We start from the raw sequence: 17,649 nt of genomic DNA, 5'->3' as shown, positions 1-17,649 counted from the left end.
TCTCTTGAGACCCAGCTCTCATGCTCTAAAGAAGTCCAAACTAGACCAGAGGAAAAAGCCTTATATACATACTCTAGCCAACAGCCAAGCCGAGTCCGAGCAAACAGGTAGCAAAGACACCGCACGAGTGAAGATGCCTTCAGATGATCCCAGCTTCTAGCCATCAAGTCACCCCCGGCCCCTAAGTCTTTTCAGCTAAGACCCCAGACATCCTGGGGTAGAGACATATCCACACACTGTTGGAACTTCCAATTCTTAACAGGGAAAATCCACCAACATAATAAGATGGTTGTTTTACACCACTGTACTTTGGAATGGTATATTATACAGCAATAATAAGTAAAACTATGCCACAATTTCATGAAGTAATTTTAGCATTAATCTTATAAATCCCAGGTTCTAGCATTATGTCTAGCTTCATTTATAATTACTAACTGATGAAGCCTGCTGATATGACATAATACTTATGACTGTTCTAGGTTTGTGGATATTGGTTCTTTCTACCTTTTTAAGCATAAATGGACCAGAATATTCCTGTATCCTCATCTTAGCCCTCCTGGTTATTACCCAAGTGACAGGAAATTCACGTAAGATCTCCAAGTCCTTCTTTACTCCTCAATTAAAATGGGAGTAACATTTTGCTCATCTGCTTTTTTTTTAAGGTTTTATTTATTTACTTGAGACAGAGAGTGCGCATGCACTCAAGAGCAGCAGCGGGGGCAGGGGGGAAGACGTGCAGACTCTGCACTAAGCGTGGAGCCTGATGCAGGGCTCAATCTCAGGACCCTGAAATCATGACCTGAGCTGAAATCAAGAGTCGGACACTTAACCGACTGAGCCACCCAGGCACCCCTCATCTGCCTTTTAAAGGCTGTTTTGTGGGGGTCATGACCTCAGGATCATGAGATCGAGTCCTGCATCAGCCTCCATGCTCAGCGCGGCGTCTACTTAAGATTTGCTCTCAGGGCGCCTGGGTGACTCAGTCAATTAAGTATCTGCCTTCAGCTCTGGTCATGATCCTGGGGTCCTGGGACTGAGCCCTGCGTTGGGCTCCCTGCTCAGTAGGGAGTCTGCTTCTCCTTCTCCCTTGGCCCCTCCCTCCCTGCTAGGGCTCTCTCTCTTTTGCTTGTTCTCTCTCTCAAATAAAATTTTTAAAAAAATTCTCTCTCTCCCTCTCCTCCTCCCCCCAGCTCACAAAAAAAATTTTAAAAATTTAAAAATAAAGGCTGTTTTGTGGATCAAATGCAGTAACATATGTGAAAGCATTCTGAAAACAATACAGCACTATACATGTATTTTCAGTTCCAGAAGTCCTAATCAAAAATGTCTGCTTTTAAAGATAGCAAAATTTCAAGAAAAAAAAAGAAATACAGTCCAACAGATGCATTTTGCCAACTATTCAATAATGACTTTTTCTTGGTAAGATATTCAGGTAGAAAGGGGCGCCTGGGTGGCTTAGTCGTTAAGCGTCTGCCTTCGGCTCAGGTCATGATCCCAGGGTCCTGGGATCGAACCCCACATCCGGCTCCCTGCTCCGTGGGAAGCCTGCTTCTCCCTCTCCCACTCCCCTGCTTGTGCTCTCTCTCTGTCAAATAAAGAAATAAAATCTTAAAAAAAAAAAAAAAAAGATATTCAGGTAGAAAATATTTTAACATGCCTAAAAATGTTAACTATTGTTAGTAAAATAGGAAACTTCCTGAGCTCCCCCACCACAGAAAGTTATATGGACATCTTTTGATAAACTGGTTTAGATTTGGTCAAGAATGCTTCCTAGCAGTGCGTGCCTAGGTAACAGGAGCTTATAAAATGGCCCACTCAGGGAAGAGATAAACCAAGATGTTTTATAGGCAGTTTTGTGGGTTATCATGGCTCAGTCTAGCTAATCTATAAATAAAATAATTCACAACATAACAATGAATAAATAAAACAATGAACAGTTTATTACACTGCATCATCTAAGATCTCTATCCTGAGCTATCTGGTGCCCTATCACCCACCAATTAACTGTACCATTGCTGCCAATCAAAGAATACTCTTACTTTATTCCTTTTCCCATCATATCTCTGCATCAAAAGTGGGGAAACCACCCTCAAACATGTATAAAAATATACCCAAAATAATATTCATACACTTTTTTTTTTTAAAGATTTTATTTATTTATTTGAGAGAGAGAATGAGACAGAGAGAGAGAGCATGAGAGGGGAGAGGGTCAGAGGGAGAAGCAGACTCCCTGCTGAGCAGGGAGCCCAATGCGGGACTCGATCCCGGGACTCCAGGATCATGACCTGAGCCGAAGGCAGTCGCCCAACCAACTGAGCCACCCAGGCACCCCTCTCATACAGTTCTAAGAGAAGAAATAAATATACAAAGTTCTGTTCTATATTCGCAAATTAGCTGGTTTTTGGTAACTCGTTTCTTAACACATTGGAACAGGCACACACAATGCTTTCAGTGAACACTTGAGTGATTCTATATTCCAATATTCAATTGTTTACAAATAGTTATCATTGAACATTGCTTTATGTGAACACTTTTTAAATGCTAATCCTATATACACACCTAAATTTTTCTAATTTAATGAAATTTACTCAGAAACCTGAGTCATTTGAAAGAATTTTATCTAGACAGAAACCATCACTATATTAATAATCATCGGTGATGTTTAATATGAAAAGACTTTTTTCCCTACACAACAGCTGCAAAGATCATGTGGGGAGAGTGCTGAGGTTTCATGATTCTTAGAAAAACAGTGACTTTAATTCAGAACTATGAAACAGGAGAATAGTTACCAATTTCAATCACTAGAATGATTTCAATCACTAGAAATCGTTCATTTCCTTGACCCCAGTCCTCTTCTTCATCCTCTATATCCTATTAGTCATTAAGTCCTGCTTTCTAAAATTTTCTTATCGGCTGCTTCCTCTCCCTTTTCACTACCACCATCCTACACAGAACTATTACGGTTGGTACAAATGAAATAGCAACGCTGCCTCTCTGCAGTCTCCCATCAGAACACAAGTGCAGATCTGGTCTCCCTTAGCATCACTACCATCACCATTTCTCTGCTCAAAACTGCTCAGCAGCGTCCTATTTCAGAATGAACCCAGTCTAAGCTCCCTTATCTATAAGCGTCTCCATAACAACGGCCCCGCCTCTTCCCTAGCACACCTACATTTCCAGTGTCTCCCCAAGTCTTACTCTCTATTCAAAACAGCTTCCTCAGTCAGGTCTCATAACTATGCCACTTTCATTTCTACTCCTGTGACTACTCACCGTTCTCCCCTTTCTTGGTGTTTCCTCTCCTATAAATGCCATTAATTCAAAGTAGACAAATTCATACTTCAAAGCTCCTTCAAGTCTCACTCCTACTCCAAGAAGTCTTGACTGACTTCCCCATTCCTGAGGCTGATAAAATATGTGAGTTTCAGATACACAACTAATAATTCTTCATCATACAGGCACATACCTCATTGCTTCTTGCTCTCATGTTAACACTACCTCCCCAACTAGGTAACAAGCTTCCTAATGGCCATCTTATACTTCTGGCTTCTCCACAATTAGACTACATGACCATAGCCAAATTAAATCCTCATTATATACTCGTTAACTGGGTTAATAAAAACAATGTGTACAGTGTCTGAATTTATCCAAACTCCTTAGAAGTGAGGTTTTATTTTAATGGCTTTCCATTAGTTGCACATCACTTTAAACCTGTTCAACTGTACCCAAAAGCTTAATGAGTATTTATTTCCTAATAATCAGGAATTTAAGAATATGAAAAGATGTTGATTCTTATTAATTTCTCATCTTTTAAAGATTAAAAGACCAATAATAAATTAAAAGACCAATGCTGATGAGGGTATAGAAAAAATTAATACATTCATACACTGCTGGATTATAAATGGGCACAAGGCTTCTGAAGCAACTGCTGAAACAAAAGCTGAGTATCAAAATACTAAGTACTCATACTCTTTGACCCAATAACTTTACAGAGGCGTTATACTTCATAAATATTCACCCAAGTATTCAGAAGCACATATGCAAAAATGCTAACAGCAGCAATGTCTAAAAAACTGCAAGAATAGTGACTCAATGCTGGATACTAAAATATTACTTTCAAATAAATAAAAAACTGAGAATCACTGAAAATGTCCACCACGGAATACTGGTTAAGTGATGGTACATCTACAAGATAACAGGTCTATTTAACCCACAAATCTATATTTCCAAGAAACACTGTTAAGAAAGATTATCATGATGCAGAACTCCAGGAGGTGCTATTGGCAGAGGATACTAGTAGAACAGTGTCCCCTCTCACTAGAAATGTGGCAAAGTAGCTCTGCAGTTGGAAAAAGCCTTTTTAATGAATAGGAAGAGAAAGAAGATGACTAAACATATGCAGAAAAACAGTTTACTATTGATACAACTCTAGCTGGGTAATATATGACATTATGAGGGACGTTTCTGTTATATTTCTATGATGTTTCAATTTTCAGTTACTAGTATAAATTACTTTTGTAATCTGAAAAGCACAATGAAGAAGTTTTAAGGAATTAAAGGCTCAAAATACATTGAAGGTATTTCACAAAATACCAAATAGCTAGATGTAGCAACATACAAAGCTTATAAAACAGAGTGAACAAAAAGAGCTAGTCACAAAAGAGATCTCGTCTGATCTCGGAAGCTAAGCAAGTTGGGCCTGGTTAGTACTTGGATGGGAAACATTACTTTTTTTAAAACACATATATGGTAAAACAAGAAAAGGAGAGGAACATAAACTCAGAATAGTGATTTAACTCAGAAAAGGCAAGGAGATGGCTTGAAGATACTGCCAATGTTTCTTTTTAAAAACCTAGGCAGTGGGGGGACACCGGAATGGCTCAGTCGGTTAAGCATCTGACTCTTGATCTCAGCTCAGGTAACAATCTCATGGTCCTGAGTTCAAGCCCCGCACTAGCTCCATGCTAGAGCCAACTTTAAAAAACAAAACGAACACAAAAAACAAAACTAGGTAGTGATTTCACTAGTGTTCATTTCACTGATGTTTTTTATACTTTAATGTTTTATATATATTCTTTCTTGTACAGATTAAATACAGACAAATTTCTTAACTAGAAAATTCCCAAAGGATTTCATCTTCAAAAGTTGTCATAAAAAAGAAAAGAAGGAAAAAGACAACTGAAAAGAAGAGAGAAAGACGGCTTGTGAAAGCAAATCAGAACAGCTATTTAAGGGAGGAGAACAGAGATTTGTTAGTTTTTGAATTTTGGGGTTATCCATTTGTTATAAAAACCTTAGCTACAGAGAACCTCATTTAGTATTGTGTACACTCTTATTTTTCAGATGCCACAGTTTACCATTTTAAATGCTATTTTTATTTTAACCATTTTGAATAGAAATAATTCCAAACTAGAAAACTGTATTACAATGTATCTCTTTTAATAGAATATATACATCATGGTTGTTTCTTGGGTTCTTTTTTTAGCATCAATACATGGGCCATGATGTAATAGCAACTCCCTCACTACTAAGGGGCTATTGGTTTCAATATACCAAGAGGTTTGGGAGTAACATTTTTTGACCTCTTGTGTCTATTTTTTCTACCATGGCTCTTCTAGTCTCTCTCGTGTTGTCAATCAATTCCTACTTAACAATATGTTGATGGCTTAGAAATCATCTAATCAACTGTATATAAAATCAAGAATACACAGACTGGCTTGCAGATGTCAAGAATATGTGCTTTGAAATATGGATTTGATATCTCTTTTGACTCCTGAGGATTTTTAATTCTCAATCCCCAAATGTAAACAGGTTTCTCTATAGCAGGATTCCAAACAAATGGACTTCCCCAGAATTTCTATTTTTATGTGTATTTTCAATATTATAAAACAATAAAAATTAGGGAAACTTCTGGATGTCATTACATTGCTTTAGACACGGTGACACTGAAAGTTTTCAATTAAAGGTCATTACTGGAAATGATTAAATTTTTTCCACTTTCATTTGGCAGACTACATGCTGATGTGGATTTTCTAACTTTTTACCTCCAAGTCTAAAAGAGCATTTCTTAGATCACTGCTTTATCAATCTGACAAAACAAGATTACATACATTAAGAAAATTCTTTTCTTTTTCTCCTTAGGGGAAGCAAGATAAGGAAATGTTTATTGTTTTAAAACAAGAATCAGTTTATAAATTCATAAAAACAATGACAGGCAGGACTCTTGAAAAACATATGTATAGAGAGTTTTTAGCTCAGGGATAAAAGTTATTTCATAAGCCCTAAGGTTATATGCTATCTCTTACATTCTAATTTAAACTATGAGCAAAAGGCCATAGCCACTCTTCAACACAAAATACAAAATTATTTTATCTAAGTGAAATGAGGTAGGAAAATTTTATTTTAGTAAACTTATAAAAAGCCTACTACTCTCCTTTAACTTTACGGAGGTAATGAAAGAGAAACTCTATGAAATACAGAAAAGCAGAAAACTCCAGTTTCTATTTTTGAACTAAGCAGGGAAATAAGGAAAGAAAATCACAAAGCCTGGTGCACCACTGATGCTAATGAGTAGAGAAGACACATGGCTGCATCTCCTTTGGAGGCATGCAACCAGGTCTTTTTCAGTCCCTTCCACTGTAACTACAACCCCACAGGCCCCCTTATACCTTCTCCAGCCTCACCTTAGCCATACTCCTGAGGAGTCCCATGAGGTAGGGGCACCTAAGCATATTACCAGTCTGAATCTTTCTCAAAATATATACAAAAAGAAAAAAAATAAATTTGCAATAACTGCTGAGAAAGAAACATGGGAATGAGCCATGATATGGTCCACTGGTATAAACCAAAAACCATGACAAAGATAGAAATAAAAAGAATTATGGAACCATTTTAACCAGATAAATGAACCTGTTTAAAAAAAAAAAAAGATGAAAGTTAAAGCACAAAAGAAAGGCAACTGGGTAATAAACATTTAAAAATGTTTGCTCCAGTTATTAATTTTAAAAACAAAAAAATCTAAACAAGATACAAGCTTTCACCAGTCAAAATCACCAAGATTTGTTTTTAATAACACCTAATAAAGGCAGGAAGAAAGGCAATGAGAGACATTCTCTCACTTTGTTCCTGTAATGTAAACTGGCAGAGCTCTTCTGGAAACTTCAGCAACATGTTATCAAGAATCTAAAATTAAAATGTTCTTACTCTTTGATGCAGTTCTACTCATAGAATTTTATACAAATAATAAAACGTGAACACAATCCTTACTTCATGATGAATATAATGAAGGGATAAAATGCATTACTCTACCTGCCTGGCTAAGTATTGCTAAATTAAAACATTTAAAGCAAGGAGAAAGGGGCTGGGAAAAGCACAGCCACCGTGGCCTGCCATCAATCAGGCCATACTGACTCCATTATCCCCAGTCCTACCCCTCAAAATTTCCTTCTGGCTCAACCAAGATACACAGCAGCATAATCCTCTACAAAAGGAAAAGAACATATTGATATATTTAAGAGCGTTCTCAAATGACCTGAAATAAAAAGTTTTCCCAGAATGAGGAAAAAAAAAAAATCTCCCAAATTAACTATGAAATGCCATTCCCTAAACAATTTATTTCATCAAAAATTCCAAATACCTCTGTAAATAATTTCATTAGGCAATAAGAAATCATACCGTAACAAAAAAGCCATTATGTAGGTAAGAATTTGTTAAAGCCCCATGTATCAATTTTTGGTAATGATAAAATTTATTACATTTTCTGAGCACTTGTCAGATATTAAAAAAGCTAAATACGTTTGTCAAACTCCGTGTGTCAAATTAAGTATAAAACGTTTATTTCTTAGGAAAGCAGTTTAAACACTATGTTAAACAGAAACTAAACCTCTGTAAAAATACCAAAACACAAACTGCAGACAGCAAGCAATATTTGTACCTGTTCCCACACACACAGAAGTAATCTGAGTTCTAAGCCATAAAAATGCTGGTATGATGAATTAGCAGTTCTATGCTAGATTTCATTCATGTTGCCAATATTTTTTATCTGGCATTTATTTGGCATTAATGTCTCAATTTTAGAGTATTAACAGCAAATCATTAATCACTAGTTGAAGGCCTCTTGTTTTAGGTATTCTCTTAACTGGAAGGAACTAATTTCTCTAACACTTACCTAAACTCGTGGGCTTGATGAGAACATCAAGGACATCATAAAAGGGCAAGTTCTTTAACTGCACATCAGGATGGACAGGAGGAATTGGGGGAGACGGCTGCTGCATCTCAAACGTGGGCTTAGTATCTTGAAGCAGCACAGAACCAACAGGAGAGGCCGGTGAGTGCGGTGTAACTGACGAGGAAGGCAGCGCGTGGATTCCGGCCACGGCCAAGTCAGGTTCTACAGGTGATGAGCTACCATCCAAATTGAAAACCGAAGATTTGATTGTGGATAAATCAGAAAGTCCTTCAAGAGTCCGTGGGTATCGGCGTCTGTACAATTCTCGGATTTTAATCTGAACCGCAGGGCTGCAGCCGCTCTTCAGTAAATGCAACGCCCTCATCAGGAGGTCATGCTTGCGTCCACTTTTATTCCGTCCAGCAAAGCCTAGTAACACTTGTAGTTCAGAAACCCTAAAGCTAGAAACCATATTCTAAAAGGAAAGAAGAAAAAAAAAAAAAAGGACATAAGCCAAGAATCCCCTCAAGCATATAAAAACCCCATCTAAAATATACTGTAAAATCCAATTTTACCAGCATTTTATCACCTGGTATATGCTAGTACCCAGCATTTTCACATACCACTTAGAATTGATCCTATTTAGGGCGCCTGGGTGGCTCAGTTGGTTAAGCGACTGCCTCATGCCTCAGGTCATGATCCTGGAGTCCCGGGATCGAGTCCCACATCGGGCTCCCTGCTCAGCAGGAAGTCTGCTTCTCCCTCTGACCCTCCCCCCTCTCATGCTCTATCTCATTCTCTCTCTCTCAAATAAATAAATAAAATTAAAAAAAAAAAAAAGAATTGATCCTATTTATAGAGCCACTGCCCACCCAAGTTACATTCAAGTTATGGTATTAATTATGGTTTGCTGTATTATTAATTTTGATAATCTATGGTCTATCAGTTTCTACTAACCACCTCACTATCTGATGATGCTCAAGTGTAAACCCCTATTTGCTTTATGACTATGAAATTTATAACCAATGAAAACTTCCTTCTCAAAATTAAGCCCTATCAACACACAACGTAATGTTTGTTACAGTACTGTCATAAATTAACCAAACAAAAAATTTGATTTTTGCAAAATTATATGCATAACTTCCAATGCTAAATAGTAAATCTACAAAATCAAGACAAAATTGTGATCCAAAAATCCAATGAATTTTTCACCCCAACTCAAATTATTAAGGAACAGACAACATAAGAAAGTAAATTATTTTTAAATATTAAAGCTAAAAACCACATACATCTTATTTCGCATACTTCTAAAACAAGTGAAATCCACAGCTGATGAGAAAAATGTTGTTTGTTGTTCTTGGGTGTAAAATGAAGGTTATATGCGGTTCTTGCTTCACATTTCACCATCTATTTATTCAACAAAACCTAGCAAATACTTTTAACTATTTGCTGTCTCTTAAGTCCACCTACTTGGTGAGTTTCAGAACTTGGGAGGTTAAACCACACTTGGGTCAGATTTACTTGTACACAAGTGCCCCATCTAGTCAGAAAGAAGAACAAGACCTGGAACTGACCCTAAGGAAACTTTGCCCACCCCTCCTCTCTGAGCTAACACTCCAGAGCTACCTGGGATTCCTTCTCAAGCTGGTAGGTCTGCAGGGGCAAAACCTACAGCTGGTACCGAGTCAAAGAAGTCCTCTGTTCTGCACTTTTAAGTCTCATTGATAGCCCTGAAGCAATGACTTTTAAATAGTAGTCAGGAATAATACTTGCTAGTTTTCTAAAAAGCAAACAAATTTAAATATATCAAAGTAATCTGGATGTACAGCTGTATCATAATTCTATCTCATGTACTGTGCCTCCATATCTCATATTATACAAGTCAGAGACCATTAAGTTGTAATCCTAGCAACCATTTTTCATACTCAACTAGCACTGTCCAGTAGAAAAAGGAACCACATATTTAACTGTAAGTTTTCTACTAGCTACATTAAAAGTTAAAATTTTAATATGCTTTATTTAATCCAATATATCAAAAGTATTATTTCAACATGTAACCGATTTTTGTGATTTAAAAATAATCCATCTTGGGCACCTGGGTGGCTCAGCTGTTTAAGCGACTGCCTTCGGCTCAGGTCATGATCCTGGAGTCCCGGGATCGAGTCCCGCATCGGGCTCCCTGCTCGGCAGGGAGTCTGCTTCTCCCTCTGACCTTCCCCCCTCTCATGTGCTCTCTCTCTCTCACTCTCTCAAATAAATGAATAAATAAAATCTTTAAAAAAAAAAATAATCCATCTTTTCTGAGGTGCCTGCATGGCTCACTCAGTTAAGCGTCCGACTCTTGGTTTCAGCTCAGGTCATGATTTTCAGGGTTGTGGGGTCAAGCCCCATGTTGGGCTCCTCACTCAGTGGGGAGTCTGCCTGAGATTCTCTCTCCCCCTCTCCCTCTGCCACTCCCCCCGCATGTGTGCACACTTGCTCTTTCTCTAAGATAAATAAATAAATCATAAAAAAATAAGCCATTTTTTGAAAGTGTCAATGAGACATTTTTTAATACTAAGTCTTCAATATCCAGTATATTTTACACTTGGAGCCTATCTAACCATATTTCAAGTGCTTCAGAGCCTCACGCAGCCAGCAGCTACCACACTGGACAGTGCAGCTCTAAATCACACTCTAATAGCAACATACAGCACAACGCATGGTCATTACACTTCAAATCGCTTCATTTCCTCCATGTGTTAAAATGAAGATTTTATCTATCTTATCCCAATGCTATGGACAACAAAGATGAAAAACAAGAAAATTCTTGGCCTATGTCAAGATGTTACAATTTACTCAAGGTTTCATGCATAAAAAGGACTATGACAGCTTTCTCAAGTGTCTTGCCAAGCAAGAACACAACGCATCTTTCCCAAAGTCCCCAATCCTAATACTTCAATTGAAGTTGGCTTATACTACAGTCGCGTAAGCAACATTAAATCACGAGAACACTAAAAAAGGCAGTCAAACAGATACAATATATCCGGGATATTTTCTAAAGAAATTTAACTCAGAATTTATTACTTTGCTTCCCTCCTTCTACTTATTTTCACATTATTCTTTGTTTTAAGGAGACTTGTTTTCAGAAATGACAAAAAAGAACACAAAGTCACCCTAAGCTTGGCTCTCAAAATGGAATTTCTGGGAGGTCTCATACCACTTATTTCCAATGATAACTTTATTTGGCAAAGAATGCTAATGCAACTGGCCCTATTAGCTACTGTAAATATACAAACAAAAAGGAAAAAAGAGATAAGGGCTCTCAACATGAATGCAGAATCAGGACATTCTGAAGCAAAAAGAAATCCTCCGGTTTGGGGAAGGGCAAAGGAAAGGACAGCAGACAAGGATGGTGTCTGTATTGCAAAATGCTGCAAAGATGAAGTACCACTGAAAAGGGGCGGCTGTGAGCCCACGAAGCCCAGTGGGAAATTTCACAACAGCAATCAACAGTCACATGTAGGTCAAGTCTTGGCATCCAGACTCAGGATACTGGAAAAGTCACTTCATCCCTCTGGTCATCCTCTTTATATTCAAAAACACCTAACAACAAAACTCTCCTCTATTGAGGATTCACTATTAAGATACTCTCTTCTCTAGGGAGCTTACTAAATCAAATTCTAGGACTATGTTTTTCTTGGCAACCTTGCTGGATCCCATTTCTTCTTAAAAAGCAAACATAGGCAGCACCTTAACTAAGTCTTCAACCAAATTTCAGCTGTCACCAGGTAAGGTGCTTAGCCTGCTATCCCCACCAAGAAGGGATTTCAGCTACTCTTCTCCACCAACCTCCAGTATCTGTATCTTTAGTATAATTTTTTCCAAGTGGACTTTATCCAGTCCATCCTGCTGTCTCCCAAAGTCTGTCTTCTAATACTTCAGTGACAATTGCTATATGCTCTACACAAAAGAATTTCTCAATAAATGCTTGCTAACTGATTTTAAGGAAATTCTATGAACCAGACAGAAAGACGTTGGCAGGACTGATTTTTAAAAAGATATATAAACAATCTGGATTTCGGGCGCCTGGGTGGCTCAGCTGGTTAAGCGACTGCCTTCGGCTCAGGTCATGATCCTGGAGTCCCTGGATCGAGTCCCGCATCGGGCTCCCTGCTCGGCGGGGAGTCTGCTTCTCCCTCTGACCCTCCCCACTCTCATGTGCTCTCTCTCATTCTCTCTCTCAAATAAATAAATAAAAATCTTTAAAAAAAAAAACTTCCTCTAAAAAAAAAAATAATCTGGATTTCTAAACAAAAGATAATATAAATTGAAAATATAAATTGAAATGATTTTTGGGGCACCTGGGTGGCTCAGTTAAGCGTCTGCCTTCTTCGGCTCAGGTCATGATCCCAGGGTTCTGGGATCAAGTCCCGCATTGGGCTCCCTGCTCAGCAGGGAGTCTGCTTCTCCCTCTGCCCCTCCCCCTGCTCGTGCTCACCCGTGTGCTCTCTCCCTCTCGCAAAAATAAATAAAATCTTAAAAAAGAAAAAACATCAAAAAAAAAAAAAGACTAGGACTTTAAATCAACCTTGTTTCTTTATCAAATTTAAGTAACAACAATATTATTTAAAAAATTAAAGCTGGGTCATCATATAATTGGAACATCACATATAAGAGTGAAGGCAAGCTGAAGGTGCTATATTTAGAAAACCTCATTAAGGAAGTTAAATATGATAGTTACATGCAATAACCAATGAGTAAAAAGATTTCCGTGAGACTGCTCTTAACTCTTAAATATAAGATGGAAATTGCACAAGCAGTCTGGAATTTGGGGAAGTTCTAATAGGTTGGAAGTCATGGTAAAGATCAGCACAAACTTTGTAAATAGATACTCCATCCGCTAGGATGTATAATATGAGGTAAGGAAAGGAACTGCTGATGGAAACTGATAGATCACATTATTAACACTGCCTATCCCAACTATAATATTAAAACAATTTACATCTTCACTTATAAGTAGTTATGGATAAAGAAAAGCCACCAGATATATAATCAATACATCAAAGGACTGACCAACCCATAAGAGAAACTATGCAACAAATTAGAAAGATACTCCAATTCCTAACTTCTGCCCATTTCAGAGGTCATAGGAGGCCTTAGTTCCTAGCACTGTATCCCTGTGAATTCACATTTTCCCTATAATTAAATCCCTTTTACTTGAGAGACCATAGGTGGGATCTCTTCCTTACAACACACTGACTAAATTAACTCAGGCTGAAGGAATCAAAACTGAAAATCAACTATTAAGAGAAACAATAAAGAGAATACTACATTTCAAAATCTATAAATAAAGCCAAAGCTAGGGAAAACATCTCCCTAAATGCTTCTATTATTACACAAAATGTACAATTAAGTAGTTCAAAAAACAAAAAAGTAACAAACACACACCCTCAAAAGAGTAAAGAATTAAAGGATAAAAAACAAACCAACCAACCATGAATTATTGTATATTTGAAAGTTGCCAAGAGAGATCTTAAAAGTTATCATCACAAGAAAAATATTTTTGGTAACCCTAAGGTGATGATTTATTGTGGTAATCACTTTGCAATGCGTACAAATACTGTACACCTGAAACTATATACTGTCAGATATCAATAATACCTCGATTAAGAAAATAATAAAAAATCTTACCTGAAACTTGAAAAAAAAATTATTGCGGGGAATGAGTGGAGACACGAAAAAAAGATTAAGAGCTGTTCATTGCTGAAGCTAGATACAGGGTACAAGGGAGAATTCTCTACCTTGTAAGAATGTTTCCACAGTAAAAAGTTTGCTTGAATGGGGGAAACTAGTTGTGGGTTATATAGCAACTCTCTATACTATCTTCCCAACTTTTCCATAAATCTAAAAGTATTCTAGATTTAATCAAGCAAAAATTGTCTGAGGCAGGAAAAAATAGATTGTGGTATAAATACTATTTCTGACAAAAGGAACGGAGGTTCCTTGAGTAAACAGCTAATTGCAAGTCTGGGATAGAAAATCCACAAGATGAGCCTAGAACATTTCATCATACCAGAAAGCAAAGAAGTTATCAAAGACTACTGGAATCTTGGGCGCCTGGGTGGCTCAGATGGTTAAGCGTCTGCCTTCGGCTCAGGTCATGATCTCAGGGTCCTGGGATAGAGTCCCCGCATCGGGCTCCCTGCTCCTTGGGAGCCTGCTCCTCCCTCTGCCTCTCTCTCTCTCTCATGAATAAATAAATAAAATCTTTAAAAAAAAAAAAAAAAAGGCTACTGGAATCTTGTCAGAAGGACACAGAAACAATTCAGTAGCCCAAGACAAGACATTCTAACCATCAAAGAGAACAATAACTGCTTCAATTCAAACACATCAAATATATTAAAAATCATTTGTTCATAACAATACTTTAAAAAAAAACCTCACTGATTTCTGTTACAGGATGTTGAGAAACCAACTCATTATTCTGAAAATTGTTAAAGTAAGAAAAGCAATACAAAAAGATTTATTAGCTCAAAAAAAGCCATATGATTAATCCGCATAAATGCCAAAAGGGCATTTGAATAAGTCCTACCCATTACTGATAAAACCTCTCAATAAAAAGGAATAGAATGAAACTCTGTTAACATGAGAAAGGGTAGCTATCAGAAATCAAGAACAAATATCATCCTTAAAGATTAAACACTAGAAATAAAGACTTATAAAAGATGTTTTCTCATCTAAGATTATTCTGAAGTGTCTAGACAATACAGATTTTAAGAAAAGCAATATTTATAATTTACAAATGACAGAATTTTCTACACTGAAAATATTTAAAAATCCACTGAAAAATAAGACCTAATAATAAGTTAAGAAAATTCACTGACTTATCTATACATCAAACAGATTTTCGAGTGACTGATCAGGAAAAACAGTATTTAAAAAAAAAAAATAAGTCTAATAACAAAATCTAAAATGCAAAGGCATAAATTTAAAAATTTTCCTATAGCTACATAAAACAAGACACAAAAGAACCCTTGAATAAGTTAAGAAATGTATCCTGTTACTAGATAAAAACAGTAAATACTGAAAAGATGTCAATGCCCCTAAATTCTATAAATATAATAAAATTCCAATGAATGACTGAGTTGAGGAGCTTGACAGATTAAAATTTACCATAAAAAATAAAATCTATAGTATGGCAGGTGGTGATGAATACAAAGGACAAAAATAATGGGAGAAATGGAAACAGAATGAAGAGGTAAAGGATTTGCATTTTTAAAGAGAGAAGGTCTTCCTCAGGAGGTAACTATAAGTAACTGAAGGATTAAGAAGACACCCAAAGAATATCTGAGGAAAAGCATTCCAAGACCTCGGATGCAGCAGGTGCAAAAGCCATGAGTAAGAAAGCGTGTCTAACACAGGAGAAGGGAAAGTAAAAAGCCCATCAATGCTGAACCAGAAGAATCTAAGGGAATCTAACATAGCAGAACGATGACCAAACAAAATGACAAGCCCCGGGGAGGAAAGTTATTAGCTTAAACATTTATTGTATAAAATTATAATATCAAATTTGTAAGGCTAAGAAATGACAGAACAAAACTGTGCGGCAATGGCATGCATGTAAGTTGGCAGAGTGGGAAGCAGTTTAAAGTATCCTGTAAGAAAGGAAAAGATAGTTTTAAACTTAGAGACATGTATTAAAATTTCAAGAGAAAATTCAAGAAAACTCCAAGAGTATGTGAGAAAACAAAACAATGTAATTTCACACATGTAAATGGCAGAAAACATGAGAAAGAGGGCAGGAAAAAAAATCAGCCCAAAAGGCGGCAAGAAAACAGATGGAGAGACAAAGCACAGAAAAAGTAGGATAGCACAAGATGAAGGAGTAAGGATAAATGCAAATATACTAATAATTCCAACAAATAAAAATGAAATAAACTTTCCAATTAAAACAGCAAAATTAGTGAATATCACCACAGAAACCCACAAACATCAAAAAAAATACAGGAATACTAAGAACAACTATACACATGAATTTGGCAATTTATATGAAAAGGGCCAATTCCTTGAAAAATACAAATTAGGAAACTCACACAATATGAAAGAGATCGCTTGAATACCCCTCCAACTACTCAGGAAATTTAATTCATAATTTTAAAATTCCCAAAAACTGGGGCACCTGGGTGGCTCAGTTAAGCATCCAACTCTTGATTCTGGCTCAGGTCATGATCTCAGGGTCGTGAGATCAAGCCCCACATGAGGCTCCACACTCAGCATGGAGTCTGCTTGAGATTCTCTCTCCCCCTCTATCCCTCCCCCTGCTACTCAAACTAATAAATAAATAAAATCTTCAAAAAAATTAACTGAAAAATAAAACTCCCAAAAAATAAATGATCAGGCCTAAATGGTTTTACTGGAAAGTTCTACCCAAACATTTAAAGAATTAACACCAATCTGATCTAATTTCTTTTATCTAATTTCTTCCAGAAAATAGAAGATGAGAGAATACTTCCAAATTCATTTTATAAAGCTAACATTACCCTGATGGCAAAACTAAACAAAAACAGTATGAAAAATAAGACTACAAACCATTACAAATACAGATGCTAAAACACTTAACAAAATGTTAGCAAACAGAATTTAGTAATATATTAAAAAGAATTATATACCACGACCAGTGAGGTTTATTCCAGGACTACAAGGCTGGTTCAATGTTTGAAATCAATATAGTATACCCCCCCTCTTTTTTGTGGTAGTATACCCTTATTAATAGCTAAAAAAAGAAAACCACATGATCGTAACAGTCAATGCAGAAAAAGCATCTGACAAACTCAACACCCAGTCACGATAAAAATTCTCCGAAGAACAGGAACAGAGAACTTCCTCAACTTGATAGAAATCACCTACAAAAAAATCTATAGCTCACATTTCACTTAAAAGACTGAATGCATTAGCTAAGATTGGGAACAAGACAAGAATGTCAATTCTCACCATATTAATCAGAACAGTGCTGTAAGTTCTGGATAAGGGAAAAGACAAGAGGAAATAAAAGGCATACAGGTTGGAAAGAAAAAAAAAATTTTTAATTGCCTGTATTTGCAGATCCCAAAGTATCTATAAAATGACTCTTAGAACCAATATGAGTTCAGCAAGGTTGCAGGAGACAAGAGCAACACACAAATACCAACCACATCCCTATATACTAACAAAGAACATACGGAAACAAGTTAAAAACACAGTACTATTTATAATCACTCCAAAAAAATGAAAATACATGTTTACGAATATAACAAAACACATACACGACTTGTATACTGAAAACTATAAAAAGTTAATAAAAGAAGTCTAAGAAAATTTAAACGAATGGATTCTCCAATGGCTTTTAACACTCAACAAAGAAACTACATCAATTTTCCCTAAACAGACACAGATTTAACACAATTTCAACCCAAATCCCACTAAGACGTTTTTATATTTAAGATTATTCTAAAATTTATATG

General features: G+C 36.6%; 1 protein-coding gene across 11 annotated transcripts in view; it reads right to left on the bottom strand.

The window, feature by feature from the left end:
* PIAS2 (protein inhibitor of activated STAT 2) overlaps positions 1 to 17,649 on the bottom strand; it is a 124,011-nt gene that overhangs the window by 90,695 nt on the left and 15,667 nt on the right. For all 11 annotated transcript variants that reach the window (XR_014139614.1, XM_081801288.1, XM_081801285.1 and 8 more), the window contains one exon: positions 8,168 to 8,642. Coding sequence is in view for 10 of the 11 variants with exons in the window: in XM_081801288.1 (XP_081657414.1) it covers positions 8,168 to 8,642 (475 nt within the window). In the remaining variant the exon portion in view is untranslated. The remainder of the gene's footprint in view (positions 1 to 8,167; positions 8,643 to 17,649) is intronic.

This window comes from Leptonychotes weddellii, chromosome 13 (genome assembly GCF_054177405.1).
Source record: "Leptonychotes weddellii isolate Sample4059 chromosome 13, ASM5417740v2, whole genome shotgun sequence".
In the NCBI taxonomy this organism is placed as follows: Eukaryota; Metazoa; Chordata; class Mammalia; order Carnivora; family Phocidae; genus Leptonychotes; species Leptonychotes weddellii.
The sequence above is the reverse complement of the archived record's forward strand: the minus strand, read 5'-3'. Positions and strand labels throughout refer to the sequence as shown.